This window comes from Nematolebias whitei, chromosome 14, assembly GCF_014905685.2.
Source record: "Nematolebias whitei isolate Nwh7 chromosome 14, NemWhi1, whole genome shotgun sequence".
NCBI classification, from domain to species: domain Eukaryota; kingdom Metazoa; phylum Chordata; class Actinopteri; order Cyprinodontiformes; family Rivulidae; genus Nematolebias; species Nematolebias whitei.
The window spans coordinates 39459446-39475489 of record NC_056511.1 but is presented as its reverse complement, the minus strand read 5'-3'; the positions used below and the strand labels follow the sequence as shown (position 1 = coordinate 39475489).

Genomic DNA, 16044 nt, shown 5'->3' with positions numbered 1-16044 from the left:
CTTTGCGTCTGGTTTCTGAGTGATGGTAGGATGGCGTGGTAGATGTATCGACAGATCGGGTCCTTGTCCTCAGTAGTGACGGCTTTTAAACAGTCGGTCACAGTGAAGAAAGAGTTGACTTAAAAGACAAATCTCTAGGTTTACTGGTCTGCCTATGTTCCAGCCCTCACCTGTGGTCATGAGGTTTGGATCATGACCAAAAGAACATGATTCTGGGTACAAGCAGCCAAAATGATCTTCCTTTGTAGGGTGGCTGGGCTCAGCCTTCGAGGTAGGGTGAGAAGCTCCGTCATCCGGGAGGAGCTCAGAGCTGCTGCTCCTTTGCACTGAAAGTTGTCTGTTGCAGAGGTTCATCTGGTCAGAATGGACACCTCCCTTTGGAGGTTTTCTGGGCACGTCACATTGGTAAGAGGCCCCAGTGCAGACCTATAACTCGCTGGAGGTCCTCTCCATCCTCCCTGACCTAAGATCACCCTTGATTCCCCCAGAGGAGCTGGAAAGTGTCTCTGGGAGGGAGGTCTGGGTTTCTCTCCTGGACCTGTTGCTTCTGCGACCTGACTACGGATAATGGAGTTTTCGCTTAGATATCACGGCTTTAAATATTAGCTAGAGACTACAAGTGGAAACTTATTGGTAAAAAAAAATTAAAAAAATAATTAAAAAATAGTCTTGACACTTCTTATTCAGGTTCTGATTGAACTAGTGAACATTTAGGAAGAATAATTATCTTTTTTTTTTTTTCTCCAGATGTAAATGTTGATCAACCTGATGAAAAGTCCATCATCACTTATGTGGCGACCTACTATCATTACTTCTCCAAGATGAAAGCCCTGGCAGTGGAGGGCAAACGAATTGGCAAGGTTAGTTGTGTGTTTGTGCGTGTATGAATAACATAATTATAGAATGACACGTGTGGGAAACATTACCTGCATGGTTTATTAGTGCTTCCTTCCTAAAGTTGGCTTGATTTATTTATTTATTTATTTTGTGCAGGTGCTCGACTATGCTATTGAGGCAGACCAGCTGATAGAGAAGTACGAAACACTGGCGTCCGAGCTGTTGCAGTGGATTGAGCAGACCATAGTGACGCTCAACGATCGACAGCTGGCCAACTCCCTGAACGGTGTGCAGAACCAGCTTCAGGCTTTCAACTCCTACAGGACCGTGGAGAAACCCCCGAAGTAAGAATCAGTTGATTTAACTGAAAAAAGTCCAATACGTTTTTGTTTTCTTATGATCCAGAATTTAAAGGTTAGCTAACGTGCATTGTCTTGTCTTGACAGATTTACAGAGAAAGGGAACTTGGAAGTGCTTCTTTTTACTATTCAAAGCAAGATGAGAGCGAATAATCAGAAAGTTTACATGCCGAGAGAGGGCAAACTCATCTCTGATATCAATAAGGTGCTTGTCCTAGAAATATGTTAAAATGCAGTGTACCATCTACAAATGTAAACTGTTTCATATTATTTAAAAGTGAACATTTATGACTTATTTAAATGTCATCTTGTTAGATTTAGTCAGACACTTGTTATAGGCGTTGTGTGTTTTTCCACGTTTGAAGGCGTGGGAACGACTGGAAAAGGCTGAGCACGAGCGTGAACTGGCTCTGAGAAACGAGCTGATTCGCCAGGAGAAACTTGAGATGCTGGCTGCCCGTTTTGATCGGAAAGCAGCCATGAGGGAGACTTGGCTGAGCGAGAACCAGAGGCTGGTGTCCCAGGTAATAAAAACATCCGACTTTAAAGCTATGGCTCCAAAGCAAACCTCCAAATGTATTCAAGTTCCTAATCAAAATGTGTTTAATAGCATTATAATCAGGACATTTTTGTTGCTAGGATAACTTTGGAACTGACTTGGGGGCTGTGGAAGCTGCCACCCGAAAACATGAAGCAATTGAGACGGACATAGGAGCATACTGGGAGCGCGTTGCTGCTGTGGAAGCTGTTGCCAAAGAGCTGGAAGCCGAGAGATACCACGATGTGCGCCGCGTACTTGCACGGAGGGATAACGTGCTCCGGCTCTGGGAATACCTGAAGGAGCTTCTGGCTGCTCGCAGAGAGCGACTGAACGCTCATCGAGACCTGCAAAGGCTATTTCAGGAGATGCGCTACATTATGGACTGGATGGCTGATGAGAAGGTAGAATCTGAACTTTCACTGCAACGTTGTTTTAATGTGTTTCGAGTGACTGTTTATTCCAGCTTTGATTTCTAATTAGTTAAAAGGAGTTTCCTGATCCTCTTAATTGATAGATCTTGTTCATGTTTATTCCTGATAGCTTTAGTGCTGCTCCTAATTGCTGTAATTAGCTTTACAAGGCCTTGCCTGATTAGTGCAACCTTCCATTGTTGGCTTTACTGAGGTTGTCTGAGGCGAACTACAAAGAGGTGAGGTGCCGTTCCAGCACATGGTAATCTTGATTTATTATGATTTATAAGTTTTAACAGCTGTTTTATATATATATATATAATCCAAGTTACAGTACTGAATTTTTCATGTATGTTGAAATGGTGGTTTTGCATGTTCAAAGCTGTTTGATGGAGTTCAGTGGTGACAGAAACTTTAGTTTTCTTTTTGTAAGTACAGCTCTTCTTGCATCCTCAGTATAAAACATGTAAATGCATCACAGGGTATTTTTAATTTGTAACAAGTCTCATTTATTTACCTGTCAGAGGCAGAGCAGAGTGAATGGGCTCATTGCACCTCAGTAACTGCCACTTTGTTTTCCAGAGTATTAAGCTTTAAGCTATTAAGTTTTAAATTTTCTAAGGTCATCTTTTATCAAAATGGTCTTATAAACTGTACATTTGATTACAAATGGCAGAATCACACTTTCACTTCCTCCTCTTTAGTCTTTTTCAACTTTTAGATAAATGTTACAGAATTTGCTGCTTCTCAGCATTGACTTGTAAATTGAGAATTTAGAAATTTACTTTTTCTCACTTTTTATACGGCTGTCCAAAGAAGGACGTATTATGTTATAGTCTCCATCTGTCCGTTTGTACGTCTGTAAACTTTCTTTTGTCTGCCCCAAAACTTCTGGTACACTCAAGATCATTTAATAAAATGTCATACGAATTTGTACCACCACTAGACGGCATGTAGCAGAAAAATGTCACCACCTCCAGCTTTAAAGTCAAGGTCACAAATCAAGGTCAAAGATAAGTCTTTGCTTGTCCAGGCCATTGCTTTAGATTGCTGTATAACAGTTTGTAGATGGATGTATAATGTGCTGTATGTGATACTCTTGTTTCATCTAGGTTGTGTTAATTGTAACTGTGTCATTGGTTTATTTAGTCATCCAGTACCACATAATTTGAATTATTTAAGAACAGTCTTTTAGTGACTTTTTGCTCTAGATAAAAGCAGTAAATATATATTTCTCTTGTTATATGATCCAGGTTTGGGCTATCTTTTGTTTTTACCTATTATTATGATTATTATAGTCTTTGAACATTTATTGGCAAATTGCTCAATTTAAATATGTGTACCATATGAAGCAATAAGGAGTTTTTCTGCTTATGTGTGGCTTTTTGTCTCCTTCAGGGCCGACTGCAGTCTCAGGACAGTGGTAAACATTTGCACGATGTTTTAGACCTGCTGCAAAAACATACTCTGGTGGAGGCTGACATTTCAGCTCAGGCAGAGAGGATAAAGGCGGTGCAGGGAGCCGCACAGCGCTTCACCTCCCATGAACAAGGTGAGTCTTCCCATGGTTTTTAACATTCCCTGTCTAAATGAGCCAGTTTTAGTCCGTTTTCTCAGCAAGATCTGTCTTTCAATTTGCAGCTTACAAGCCTTGTGAACCTGGGCTGGTTAGTGAGAAGGTCGACCTGCTGGGTCAGTCTTATGAAGAACTTATTCAGCTTGCCGGCAGCCGCAGAGAGCGTCTGGAGGACTCCCGCCGTCTGTGGCAGTTTCTGTGGGATGTTGGTGAGGAGGCAGCCTGGATCAGAGAGCAGGAGCAGATCCTGGCTAGTGGAGACTGTGGCCGCGACCTCACTTCCGCTCTTCACCTACTCAGTAAACACGAAGCTTTCAGGGATGAAATGGCAGCTCGCTACGGCCCCCTGAGTAACAGTATTGCTGCCGGAGAAGCTTTGATTAAAGAGGGACACTTTGGAGCCTCAGAAGTCACTGAGAGGATCCAAGACATCCGTGCACAGTGGGCTCGTCTAGAAGAGGTGGGTGATTTGTTTTCTCTGAAGCCACCTTCTTAAAATATTGTCTTTTGCCAATATTGTTCTTTTTCTCTCCGCTCTTCAGACAACTAAACTCAGGGAGCAGAGCCTGAAGGAGTCGGTGGCTCTCCACCAGTTTCAAACAGATGCTAGTGACATGGAGGCGTGGATTATGGAGACCCTTAGGCAGGTGTCCAGTCAAGAGGTTGGCCACGATGAGTTTTCCACCCAAACACTCGCTCGCAAGCAGAGGGAGATTGAAGAGGAGATCCAAAGCCACCACCCCCTCATCGACTCACTGCACGAGCAGGTCCAAGCGCTGCCACAGGCCTACTTACAGGATCCGCAAGTATGTGGGCTTTGTTTTTCAACGTCCCTCCGTGATAACATGCTCTTTGAAGTAAATTATTGTTTATGGATGACTGTAGGTGGATGGTCGTCTGCCTGCGATTGAGCAATGCTATGAAGAACTGGAGTCTCTGTCAGCAGCTCGGCGCCAGGCTCTGGAGGGGGCTCTGGCCCTTTATCGCATGTTCAGTGAAGCTGATGCCTGCCAGCTCTGGGTGGAAGAAAAAGAGCAGTGGTTAGACAGCATGGAGATTCCTACCAAATTGGAGGACCTGGAGGTGGTACAGCAGAGGTTAGTCTGTGGGGTAACAAGGTCAAGGCTGAATTGTTTTTCTTCAAAATGTATTTGGACTGCAGAGACTATTACTTTGTTTCATGTGATGCTCACGTTAAATTTTTTTATACGCCTGTCAAAGGTGGATCCTATGCAAACTTTCCCTTGCCCCGCCCATAACTTCTCATATGCTCAAGATAATTTAACAAAACTTCATACACATACCAGTATGCATCATCACTGGACGGAGTGTCACGGACACTTTTCATCACACCAGCTACAAAGTCAAATCAAGGTCAAAGTTAAAACAAGGTCTTTGCTTGTCTGGGTCATGTTTTCAGATTCGCTCAAGATAATTTTACGAAACTAACACAAATACGTCAGCACTAGATGGAGTCTTGCATACACTTTCTTCTCATCAGCTTCAAGATGAAGGTCCCAAATCAAGGTCAAATGTTACACACGGTCTTTGCTAGTCTGGACCAAATTTTCTGATCAGCTCAAGATAATTTAATTAAACTTGATACATATTTTGTTCCACCACTAGAAAGCATGGTACATAATCTTTTCATCACCCCAGCGCTAAGATCAAGGTCAGAAATCAAGGTCAACTGTTATACAAGGGTCCAAGCCATTTTTATAGATTGCTGTACTTTTGTATAAAAGTTTTGTCGGCTGTCGTATAATGTGTTGTATGTTTATTATATTTGAATATAAATAGGTTTATTACAACTTAAATGAGTGAATAAATATTGTATTTTATTTCTGAATGCAGATTTGACACACTGGAACCTGAGATGAACAACGTAGGCGTTCGGGTAAATGATGTGAACCAGGTGGCTGAGCAGCTGCTGAATTCAGAAAATTGCAACAAAGACCAAATCCACCAGACAAAAGATAAGCTGAACAACAGGTCAGAGCTCATTTTAAAGGTCTATTTAATCTCACCTGTTTACAAAAAAAAAGTACCCAATTTTAACATTTTGCTTGACGTCTGCAGATGGAAAGAGTTCGAGCAACTGGCTGGTCAAAAGAAACAAGCTCTGGAGTCTGCTCTCAACATCCAGAACTACCACCTCGAGTGTAACGAGATTCAGACCTGGATGAAAGAAAAGACAAAAGTGATTGAATCCACTCAGGGCTTGGGGAATGATCTTGCTGGAGTGATGGCTCTGCAACGCAAGCTCACTGGGATGGAGAGAGATCTCGAAGCTATTCAGGTAGGAAATGCACACGGATTGAAACAAAATACACATTTTAACAAGAACAAATAACTGAAGGATGTTTTTTTTTTCTGATGTTCCTCACTTTGATTATTTTTAGGGTAAATTGGATGACTTGAGGGAAGAGGCAGAAAAGTTGGCCAACGAGCACCCGGAGCAGGCTGGAGAAATACAAGGACGCTTGTCTGAGATCCAGGAGGTGTGGGAGGAGTTGAATGACACCATGAAACGACGAGAGGAGTCACTGGGAGAAGCCAGCAAACTTCAAGGTTTCCTCAGGGATCTGGACGACTTCCAGTCCTGGCTGTCTCGCACTCAGACAGCGGTGGCCTCAGAAGACATTCCCACATCTCTGCCCGAGGCTGAGAGTCTGCTCGCTCAACACGAGAGCATCAAGAATGAAATCGACAACTACAAGGAGGACTACGAGAAAATGCGAGCTGTTGGTGAGGAGGTGACCCAAGGTCAGACCGACGCCCAGCACATGTTCTTGGCTCAGAGGCTTCAGGCTTTGGACACTGGCTGGCATGAGCTACGTCAGATGTGGGAGAACCGCCAGAACCTTTTGGCCCAGGCCTTTGATTTCCAGACCTTCCTGAGAGATGCAAAACAAGCAGAGGCTTTCCTCAACAGCCAGGTTAGAAAAATACACTCAAAGAATGTGACTTGTGCCGGAAAGCTAAAACTTCATTGAAATGACCACTTGGTGGCTCAATTCAACAAGTGCAATGAAAAACGTTTTCTATTTTTATATAAGTGGGTCATTTGGTTTTTGTCTGAAGATATTTGTATAAATTCCTTTTCTTTAATGTTACTTTTTTTCCCTTCTGGCAATCAAAATGTTTAGTCTAATTTTAAATCGTTTCAATAGTAAAATGGTATTTTCTTCATTTCTTGAATATCCAGAAGGAACTGTAGATCTTTTCACTCTGCATTTTCATATTAAATTACAGAAATGATATTAGTATCATAAAAGCTGTTGGCATAAAAACAGCTTCAGAATTTGAGTCAGAGACGATAAATATGTTGCGCTTCTTTAAAAACAACAACATTAAAGGTAATGCATAATATACTGGTTGTGCTCTACACGGTTTGTAAAACTATAACGGATTTGTTCATGGGAGCATTCCTTGTGTGAAAATTTTTCAGCATTGCTTTATCTTTGTGTAGGAGTACGTGCTTTCCCACACAGAGATGCCCACCAGCCTGCAGGCTGCAGAGGAGGCCATTAAGAAGCATGAAGATTTCCTCACGACCACAGAGGCCAGCGAGGAGAAGATAACTGGTGTTGTGGAGGCTGGAAGGCGCCTCATTAATGACTCCAATGCAAATGCCGATAAGATTGAAGAAAAAGTTGATTCAGTCCAGGACAGGTCAGAACCGAACGTTGGAGATAAGAAGAGAAAACTATGCAAAGATTTTCTGTCCTTTTGAGATGTTTGAAGGCTACGTATTTGACTACTTGCTGATTTTCTCTAGGCATCATAAAAATAAGGAGGCTGCTAACGAACTGCTGACCAAGCTGAAGGACAACTGTGAACTTCAGCACTTCCTTCAAGATGGACAAGAGGTAACAACAGTCCTTAATCAATTAAAGTTATAATAAATAAATTAAAGTAAATCATTAAATTATTTAATGTGATATAATGCTGGCAATGGCATATTTTGCTAAAAGTGTGTGTGTGTATGTGTATAATGTATATAAATAAAAATAATTTTATGATTACCTTTTTTTTTTTATCTGAAGCTCACTTTGTGGATCAATGAGAAGATGCTGACAGCACAGGACATGACTTATGATGAAGCTCGCAATCTTCACAGCAAGTGGCAGAAACACCAGGCGTTTATGGCAGAGCTGGCCTCCAACAAAGACTGGCTGGACAAGATCGATAAGGTGGGACACTTTGTACAAAAAGATAATAAAGACGTTTGTTATTATTAGAGATGCACCGATCCAATATCAATATCGGTACAAATATCAGAAAAACTTCTGGATCGGGTATCGGTGACAATGTGACTGATCCATTTTCCGATCCAACCTGCAGAGATTTCCGATCCATGATGCATGTTGGCTTCAAACTATGGAATGGATTTCCTGAACGGAGGCGTGTTTCATGAACTCTAGAGTAATAAGACCCGCCTCACATTCAGGAAATCCATTTCATAGTTTGCAGCCGGCTACAACGTGAGGACTGAGTTAGCAGCACCGTGGCTAACAGCTAACAAACTTTTCATCTAAACATGTCCGCTGTGTGGAAGTATTTTACACTAGAAACGCCACAAAACAAGACGGCAACGTGCAATGTCTGCAGAGCCATAGCGCCACTTTAAACTGTGGTAAAGTTAGTTTTACGTTGGACATTCGAGCTCCGTGGCTTCAGCGTGGTGCTACTCTCACTGAATTCGTAGCAGGGCAGCCCGACCCCGGCCAGCCGCGTCCAATCTGCCCCGCTAAATCTGCCTGTCTCTGAGGAGGGACAGACTGAGCGCGGCTGACCAAAATCAGGCTGCCTGCTTCGGATTGAACAAGAAGAAGACATCACTGAAGCCCCGGAGCTCAAATGTTTACAGAGAAGTTGCTAAACTTCATCATGATTCATGACCAACCACTATCAGTTGTGGAACACGAAGGATTCCTCAGCTTGATACTTGCATCCAAGATATAGTTTACCTTCCAGGAGATATTTATCAGTACAACAGTAGACAATCATAAAAATAAAAAAAAACACATGATTTGAAAAAAGAATATATATACATAACGAAACAAAAACAGCTACATTATAAAGTGATGTAAATAACTAAAAACAGGAACATGTCTGTTGGTTTATGCCATGAACTTGGCAGATGTTTAAAGCTATTTAACATTTTATTTAATTTATTCATTCATTTAAAAGAAACAAAACAAATTAATCAAAAAGAAAACATTGAATGAAAAGAGTGCAGAAAGAAGAAAAATCTTATATCTGCCCCTTATTAAAAAAAAAAAAAAAACTTTAAACAATCACTTAAATTAATCACTTTATGATCCACTTTAAAGCTAGGAATAAAAACAGACATGTTTTGTGTTAGCAGAATTTAATTCTAACTTTAAAACTTATCCAACATTAATACAACTTACCTCAAGTTGCCTTTTTGGACATGCATGCATATATTTGTACAAATTGTACTTGAGAGGAGATTATTACAGCCTCATATAAAATCAATGATGATCATGATATCGATAATTCAGCACTGTTTATATGTATCAGTATCAGATCGGTATCGGCCGATACGGGCCATCAGATATTGGCATCGGATCGGAAGTGAAAAAATGTGGATCGTGCATCACTAGTTATTATACGTCCGTATACATTCTCTTGTCCCACCCATAACTTCTGAGTCGCTAAAGATAATTTAACAAAACTACACATACGGTATGCGTCATCACTAGATGGAGTGTCGCAAAACACATCACCCCAGCTTCAAGGTCACAAATCAAGGTCAAATGCTACACAAGGTCTTTTCTTGTCTGGCCCATAACATCTGATCCACTGAAAGACAATTTAATGAAAATTCATGCACATTTGCATCATCGCTAAACGGAGTGGATCACTTTTCATCACCCCAGCTTTAAGGTCACAAATCAAGGTCAAAGTCGAAACTAGTTCTTTTCTTGTCTGGGTCATAGATTGCTGTATAATAGTTTGTCTGTGGATGTAGAATGTGCCGCTGTTGTTATATTAGCCTTTAGTCTACCTTTTTTTGTTTTAACGTTTACATTTGGGTTTTTACCTGCAATCAAGAAACAGCTTTTTAAAGCTAGAATTTGTCTTTGTCTTTTCTCTAAAAGGAGGGTCAAGCACTCGTGGCAGAGAAGCCCGAGTTGAAACCTGTAGTTCAGCAGACCTTGGAAGATCTACAGGGTCAGTGGGAGGAGCTGGAGGGCAGGACCCGCTCCAAGGACCAGTGTTTATTCGAGGCTCACAGGGCAGAAATCTTCACACAGAGCTGCTCCGCTCTGGATGACTGGCTGAAAAACATCGAGAGTCAGCTGCACAGTGATGACTATGGAAAAGATCTGACCAGTGTTAACATCCTCCTCAAAAAGCACCAGGTAAAATGCATTTGAACTCCTTAAGTAACAAAAGCACTTGGGTTGTGACTATACTTTTCATTTAACAGATAACCGAGCACTTGACAAACTTGAGATGAAACAGTGCTATCTTTTAGATATTGACTTATCAGGGTGGAAGTGGTGGAAAAATGTGGCTTCATGAAGGTAAACGTTTCACAGTCTTGTTTTTCATCTCTGTGCAGATGCTGGAGCATCAGATGGAGGTCAGAGAAAAGGAGGTGCAGTCCTTACAAACTCAGGCTGTTGCTCTGTCCCAGGAGGATGCTGGGCGGGCTGAGATAGACGGTCAGCAAAAACATGTCATTGACAACTTCTCCAGCCTACAGGATCCTCTCGGCCTGAGAAGACAGAAACTTCTGGCCTCCAAAGAAGCACATCAGTTCAACCGAGACCTGGAGGATGAAATTGTAAGCAGAACAAGTTATGCAGCAGGTGAAGATGAATACAACCTTTTGTTGTGTGTACTACATTTGTATGTTGCTTTTTCAATTTTTAGCTTTGGGTGAAGGAGAGGATGCCCCTCGCAACTTCCACAGACCATGGCAAAGATCTGCCCACTGTGCAGCTCCTAATCAAGAAGAACCAGGTACAGCCATAAAAAACATAAAAACCAAACATTTAAAATTTAAAACTTAAATGTAAATTAGCCGTTACTTGAAGTTTTGTAGTTTCTTCTAAAGTTATTTATTTTTGTGTGAGCGTGCTAGAAATTGCCAACTTACAAGTGAAACCACGTCTGCTCTGGCTGTGAATCAGACTTTGCAGAAAGAGATCCAGGGCCACCAGCCTCGCATCGATGACATCCACAGACGAGGCGAGGACCAGAGCCAGGTAGACGGTGAAAGGCAGTCTCTTCTGACAGAGCGCCTTGTTGAGCTGAAGGACCTCTGGGACGAGCTGATCGCTGAGACGGACAAGCGCCGCGCTCGTCTGGTCGAGGCACATTTCGCTCAGCAGTTCTATGCCGACGCAGCTGAAGCAGAGGCCTGGATGGGAGAGCAAGAGCTACACATGATGTCAGAAGAAAAAGCGAAGGTAATAGAGATAGTGTAGCACATTGATATTTACACTATGTGCTTTTTGTGAAGTATAATTATTTTCCTGTCATTTACGCAGGATGAACAAGGTGCTCTCGTGATGGTCAAAAAGCACCAAATCCTGGAACAGGCGCTTGAAGATTATGCCCAGACTATTCACCAGCTGGCCAACAGCAGCCGCCTCATGGTCAACAGTGAACACCCAGAGAGGTCAGAGAGTTCATGCGGTTTAAAACCCTAAAGATTCAGTGGGCGTGCATACCCTCTTAACATTTAGACCCCCACAGGGACTGATGTTTGACTTTTCTTCTCAATTTACCAGTGAAAGAATCACCTTGAGACAGGCGCAAGTCGACAAGCTGTATGCAGGTCTGAAAGACCTTGCAGAGGAGCGTCGTGGGCGGCTTCAGGAGAGGCTGCGGCTGACCCAGCTGAAGCGGGAGGTGGATGACCTGGAACAATGGATTGCTGAGAGGGAGGTGGTTGCTGGCTCCCATGAACTAGGACAAGACTATGAACATGTCACAGTGAGTTTATTTCACAGTCACATGCTTTGAAGACACAGAAGCTTTGGGAGATGTAGCTGAAAATATTCTGCTCCATATACAGTAGCCCTAACTTTTTTTTTTCCTTTCTTGCAGATGTTGAGGGACAAGTTCCGTGAGTTTGCTCGTGACACCAGCACGATCGGACAAGAGCGTGTAGACGGAGTAAACGCGTTGGCAGATGACCTTATTGAGTCAGGGCACCCTGAGAATGCCAGTGTAGCCGAGTGGAAGGACGGTTTGAACGAGGCCTGGGCCGACCTCTTGGAGCTAATCGACACACGCACACAAATGTTGGCAGCTTCCTATGAGCTGCATAGATTCCATCAAGATGCCATGGAGGTGCTTGGACGTATTAAGGAGAAAAAGGAAGCTCTGCCTTCAGACCTCGGTCGTGACCTGAACACTGTCCAGCACCTACACAGACAGCACACCAATTCAGAGAATGACATTCAGGCGCTCAGTGGACAGGTGAGTCGTCTTGTTACAGTTCAGATGTTGCGTATGAGCAGAACATCAAATTTCTTTGGTTTCTCTTTAAACAAGGTGAACCAAGTGCAGGATGATGCTGCGCGGCTGCAGAAGGCCTATGCTGGTGAAAAGGCCGAGGAAATTCAGAGGAGCGAACATGCTGTGACGTCCGCCTGGGAGGGCCTGCTGGAGGCCTGCAAGACCCGCAGGCTCGTCCTGCTGGACACTGTGGAGAAATTCCGCTTCTTCAACATGGTGCGGGACCTCATGCTCTGGATGGATGGAGTTAACCTGCAGATAGATGCACACGACAGCCCCAGGTGAATGCTTTTTCCTCATTACCTATCGTCAATGTTGCAGTAATGAGTTTCATACACATCAGAAGCGGAAGGAGTAATAAAATTCTAGAGCTAACCAACATTAGCAGCTAGGTGCTGATGTCTGACTCATTTCCACAAAGCCTCTTTTTAAACAGTAAAACCCTTGTTTTAATTTGCAAAACATCTAGTGTTCTTTAAGTCCCCAGTGTACTTCCGCGTACGTCCATACGCAGAGGTACGCACGTACGTACGCGAAGGTACGAGCGTACCCCCCAGGGCATGTCCGTGCAAAGCTCAATTTTTACGACTGCATACGCGTACGTGGTGTCGCACAATAAACTGCCCAGCGACGGACTGTTTTGTATGCGACACCAATGTATTAAATTCCCCTTCTTCATCCCTGATTTGGCCTTTTCTTTTGTTTTGTTTTTTCTCCAAGAGGCAAGTGATCTCTTCCTCCTCCTTCGTTGATGCCATGACTGAAATGGTGAGAAATGAAGGAATTTGTCACGAGCGAATTAAACTCAGGTCCAGCATGACTGCGGGAGGGTCTGGAGATTTCCTGGTGGGCTGGTCTGATGTGTGGGCTGCAGAGCCAGCGCTCCCTGTTTTTTAAAAAAATTTTTTAGATCTTCTTAACAACATATAAACACAGGACACCGCTGCGGCTGAGGCTGCCAGCGCTCTTTTTTTTTCTTTTTTTTCCGACCTGTCAATCAATCCAGTAGGCGTGTCAGCAAATGACCAATCAGCGACCTCAATTTGTCTCGAAGGTAAACGCCCCTTGTCAGTAAAGCTGCTCTGCAGCTGCTCATGGTGTACGCTGGAGTACGAAGTCTGAACCCTCTGCGTACAGTACACGCGTATGTACGCGTGAACGTACGTACGTGGGAGTATACTGGAGGCTTATATGTCATCACTGCAAGCTGCAGGTCTGTCTCTTTGAGCTAACACAGCTAATGCAGCTAAGCAGAAAAAAGCCTCTTCCTTCCTTTAACTTCACGACAGAGTCTGTTAAACGTGACCTGGATGTCCAGGAGTTTATTTCATTTTTTTAGTTCAGCTTCAGAGACCTGGAGGTTTAGCTCTATGCCATTTAACGAAGGACATGCAGACAAGTGCGTATGGCAGCACGACGGCTCAGTGGTTAGCAATGTTGCCTCACAGCAAGAAGGTCCTGGGTTCAATCCCCGGTTGGACCTGGGGTCTTTCTGTGTGGAGTTTGCATTTTCATCTCCTGCTTGCGTGGGTTTTCTCCGGGTACTCCAGTTTTCTCCCACAGATCAAAAAAACTTGCATCTGTGATCTCAGTGAGATTTGCCTGGTTAAATAAAGGTTTATAAGTATCTGCTAAATTTGGTTCCACTTTGGCTGACGGAGTGGGTGAAGCCATGCACAATTTATTTGGGTTTCTTTAAAATCACACTCCTCCTTCGTGCCTCGTCATCACTTCTAGCTGGCTCAGATGCCAGCTGACCAGTGAAAAACAAATTCAGTCATAGTCGTTTAATGTTTGGGTTTTTTTCAACTCCTGATTATTATAATAATTTTTTTACATGTTTACATTCAGATTTTTTACAAATATTTTAATATTAATGTTCTTTTATGTCTTATATCTAAAGGGATGTATCATCTGCTGGGTTAGTCATTGCCAATCATCAAGACATCAAATCAGAGATTGAGACCAGAGCGGACAGCTTCACTGCCTGCACTGACCTGGGAAAAGCTCTCATCAACAATAATCACTACGCTGCTGATGAGGTATTTCACAATGGCTTGAAGGAAATTATACAGAACAGGATTTAGTGTACTTCACGCTTCAGTTCTCTCCGTTCATAATGTTCTTTGATTCACAGATCCGAGAGAAAATGGCTCAGCTCCAAGAACAGAGAGACCAGATCAACAAGAAGTGGCAAGACAAGATGGATCATTTACAAATTGGTATGCGTGCTGAACAGTTTTTATGAATTTATATTTAGTTTTTGAGGTTCCTCTTGATTACATTTGTTTAGGAACACAATGTAATCCCAAATAAAAATAAATTTGTGACCAGATGAAGAATTGTATTTTCATTAAATGTACAGAAATAAAAACAAATATAGGGAGATGGATCATTTAATTCATCCTAAAGTAGGGTCTCATCCTGACAGAGAATATGAAATTTTCATGTTATTAACAATCGCATACCAATATAATAACTCGATAATAAAATAGCAACAGCAGCAAAATGAAAGTTTATCTGCAGGCTAGAAAATGCAAATATCCAAACAGTATACATTCAGTTCGAAGGCTTATAAGATGTGAACTACAGTGCAGCGTTTCATAATCTTTACAATCAGGATAGGACCGTTTTGATTGTGGAGTTTCAAGAAGAGTTTTATTTTTACTGTCTTTTTACTTTTTACTTACTTTTCATGTATATGAATGTTTCTGTTCAGTGCCCTGTGATGACTTATGTTATGACTTGGTGCTTTATAAATAAACTGAACTGAATTGAATTTTTGTGCGATAAATGACAGAGTTGCTGGACAGACGCTGCTGTTCTGCAGTTTTTATTTACTTGCATGGATTGGACAGATCCTGTTTGTGGTGGGGCAGATATCTTGGCTAAACTAACATTTGGATTGTCTTATAATACATGTCTTGGTTTAGTTTTCTGCTGCTGGTCTGAAAGTGCCTTAAATAATTTTATGTGACAAATCTTAATAGTATCTAAAACTCAAGTTAATAACATCCTATTTGTTTATTTAGTTCCTCCTTTTTATTTGGCTTGTTTTTTGGTTCTTCATGTCTTGGTCTTTCTTTACTTCAGTCCTGGAAGTGCTGCAGTTTGGACGCGATGCCTCTGTGGCAGAGTCCTGGCTGTCTGGGCAGGAACCTCTCGTGCGAGCAGCAGAGCTGGGCACTAATGTAGATGAAGTTGAGAGCCTAATCAAGCGCCATGAAGCATTTGAAAAACTTGCTGCAGCTTGGGAGGAACGCTTTGTGCTCCTGGAGAAGCTTACTACAGTAAGTAGGATGAGCAGAGACGCTCCAGAGTGTTCATATCCTCTCTGATTCATTTAGGGTTATATTTAGCGCTGCTGTATTTCTTTGTTTTAGCTCGAGGAGCAGGAGATTCAAAGGAGGCGAGAGGAGGAAGAGAGAGCACGGCGGCCTCCTACCCCTCCACCAGCAGAAGAAGTGGCACAAACTGAGACAGAAAGTCAAGCGCATGATTCTGCAGCCAGGTAAACCTGAGGGTGTCTGTGTGCAGTGCAGCGAACCTTTTTGATTCTAAGTAACGTGCCTTTTTCTCTTCAACACAGAACAAGTCTGGATCAGACCACACTGAACCAGTCGGTCTCGGTAAACGGAGTACACAGCGATAACGACACATCTCAGGTGCAACAGCTTTTGTTGATACAAGTGTTTTATATGTTCCAGTGTGCATGCTCCGTGGTGAAGCAAATTTGATTTCTTCTACTGTCCTTCAGCACAAACTGTCATGTGATGTCTCTTCTGTGTTGTTTTGCATCATCTCCTGTTGTAT

At 42.6% G+C, this 16044-nt stretch overlaps 1 protein-coding gene across 2 annotated transcripts in view; it reads left to right on the top strand.

Moving 5' to 3' along the window:
- Window positions 1–16044, top strand: part of LOC119420683 (spectrin beta chain, non-erythrocytic 1) — a 67688-nt gene that overhangs the window by 46046 nt on the left and 5598 nt on the right. For both annotated transcript variants that reach the window (XM_037688112.1, XM_037688109.1), the window contains 28 exons: window positions 748–860; window positions 994–1181; window positions 1284–1401; window positions 1562–1720; window positions 1836–2138; window positions 3546–3699; window positions 3789–4183; window positions 4266–4529; window positions 4609–4820; window positions 5578–5715; window positions 5803–6022; window positions 6126–6662; window positions 7196–7398; window positions 7505–7595; window positions 7773–7919; window positions 9855–10118; window positions 10322–10546; window positions 10636–10725; window positions 10896–11174; window positions 11256–11386; window positions 11499–11703; window positions 11818–12192; window positions 12268–12512; window positions 14135–14273; window positions 14369–14453; window positions 15325–15521; window positions 15615–15742; window positions 15821–15896. In XM_037688112.1, coding sequence (XP_037544040.1) covers window positions 748–860; window positions 994–1181; window positions 1284–1401; window positions 1562–1720; window positions 1836–2138; window positions 3546–3699; window positions 3789–4183; window positions 4266–4529; window positions 4609–4820; window positions 5578–5715; window positions 5803–6022; window positions 6126–6662; window positions 7196–7398; window positions 7505–7595; window positions 7773–7919; window positions 9855–10118; window positions 10322–10546; window positions 10636–10725; window positions 10896–11174; window positions 11256–11386; window positions 11499–11703; window positions 11818–12192; window positions 12268–12512; window positions 14135–14273; window positions 14369–14453; window positions 15325–15521; window positions 15615–15742; window positions 15821–15896 — 5681 coding nt within the window. The remainder of the gene's footprint in view (window positions 1–747; window positions 861–993; window positions 1182–1283; window positions 1402–1561; window positions 1721–1835; window positions 2139–3545; window positions 3700–3788; window positions 4184–4265; window positions 4530–4608; window positions 4821–5577; window positions 5716–5802; window positions 6023–6125; window positions 6663–7195; window positions 7399–7504; window positions 7596–7772; window positions 7920–9854; window positions 10119–10321; window positions 10547–10635; window positions 10726–10895; window positions 11175–11255; window positions 11387–11498; window positions 11704–11817; window positions 12193–12267; window positions 12513–14134; window positions 14274–14368; window positions 14454–15324; window positions 15522–15614; window positions 15743–15820; window positions 15897–16044) is intronic.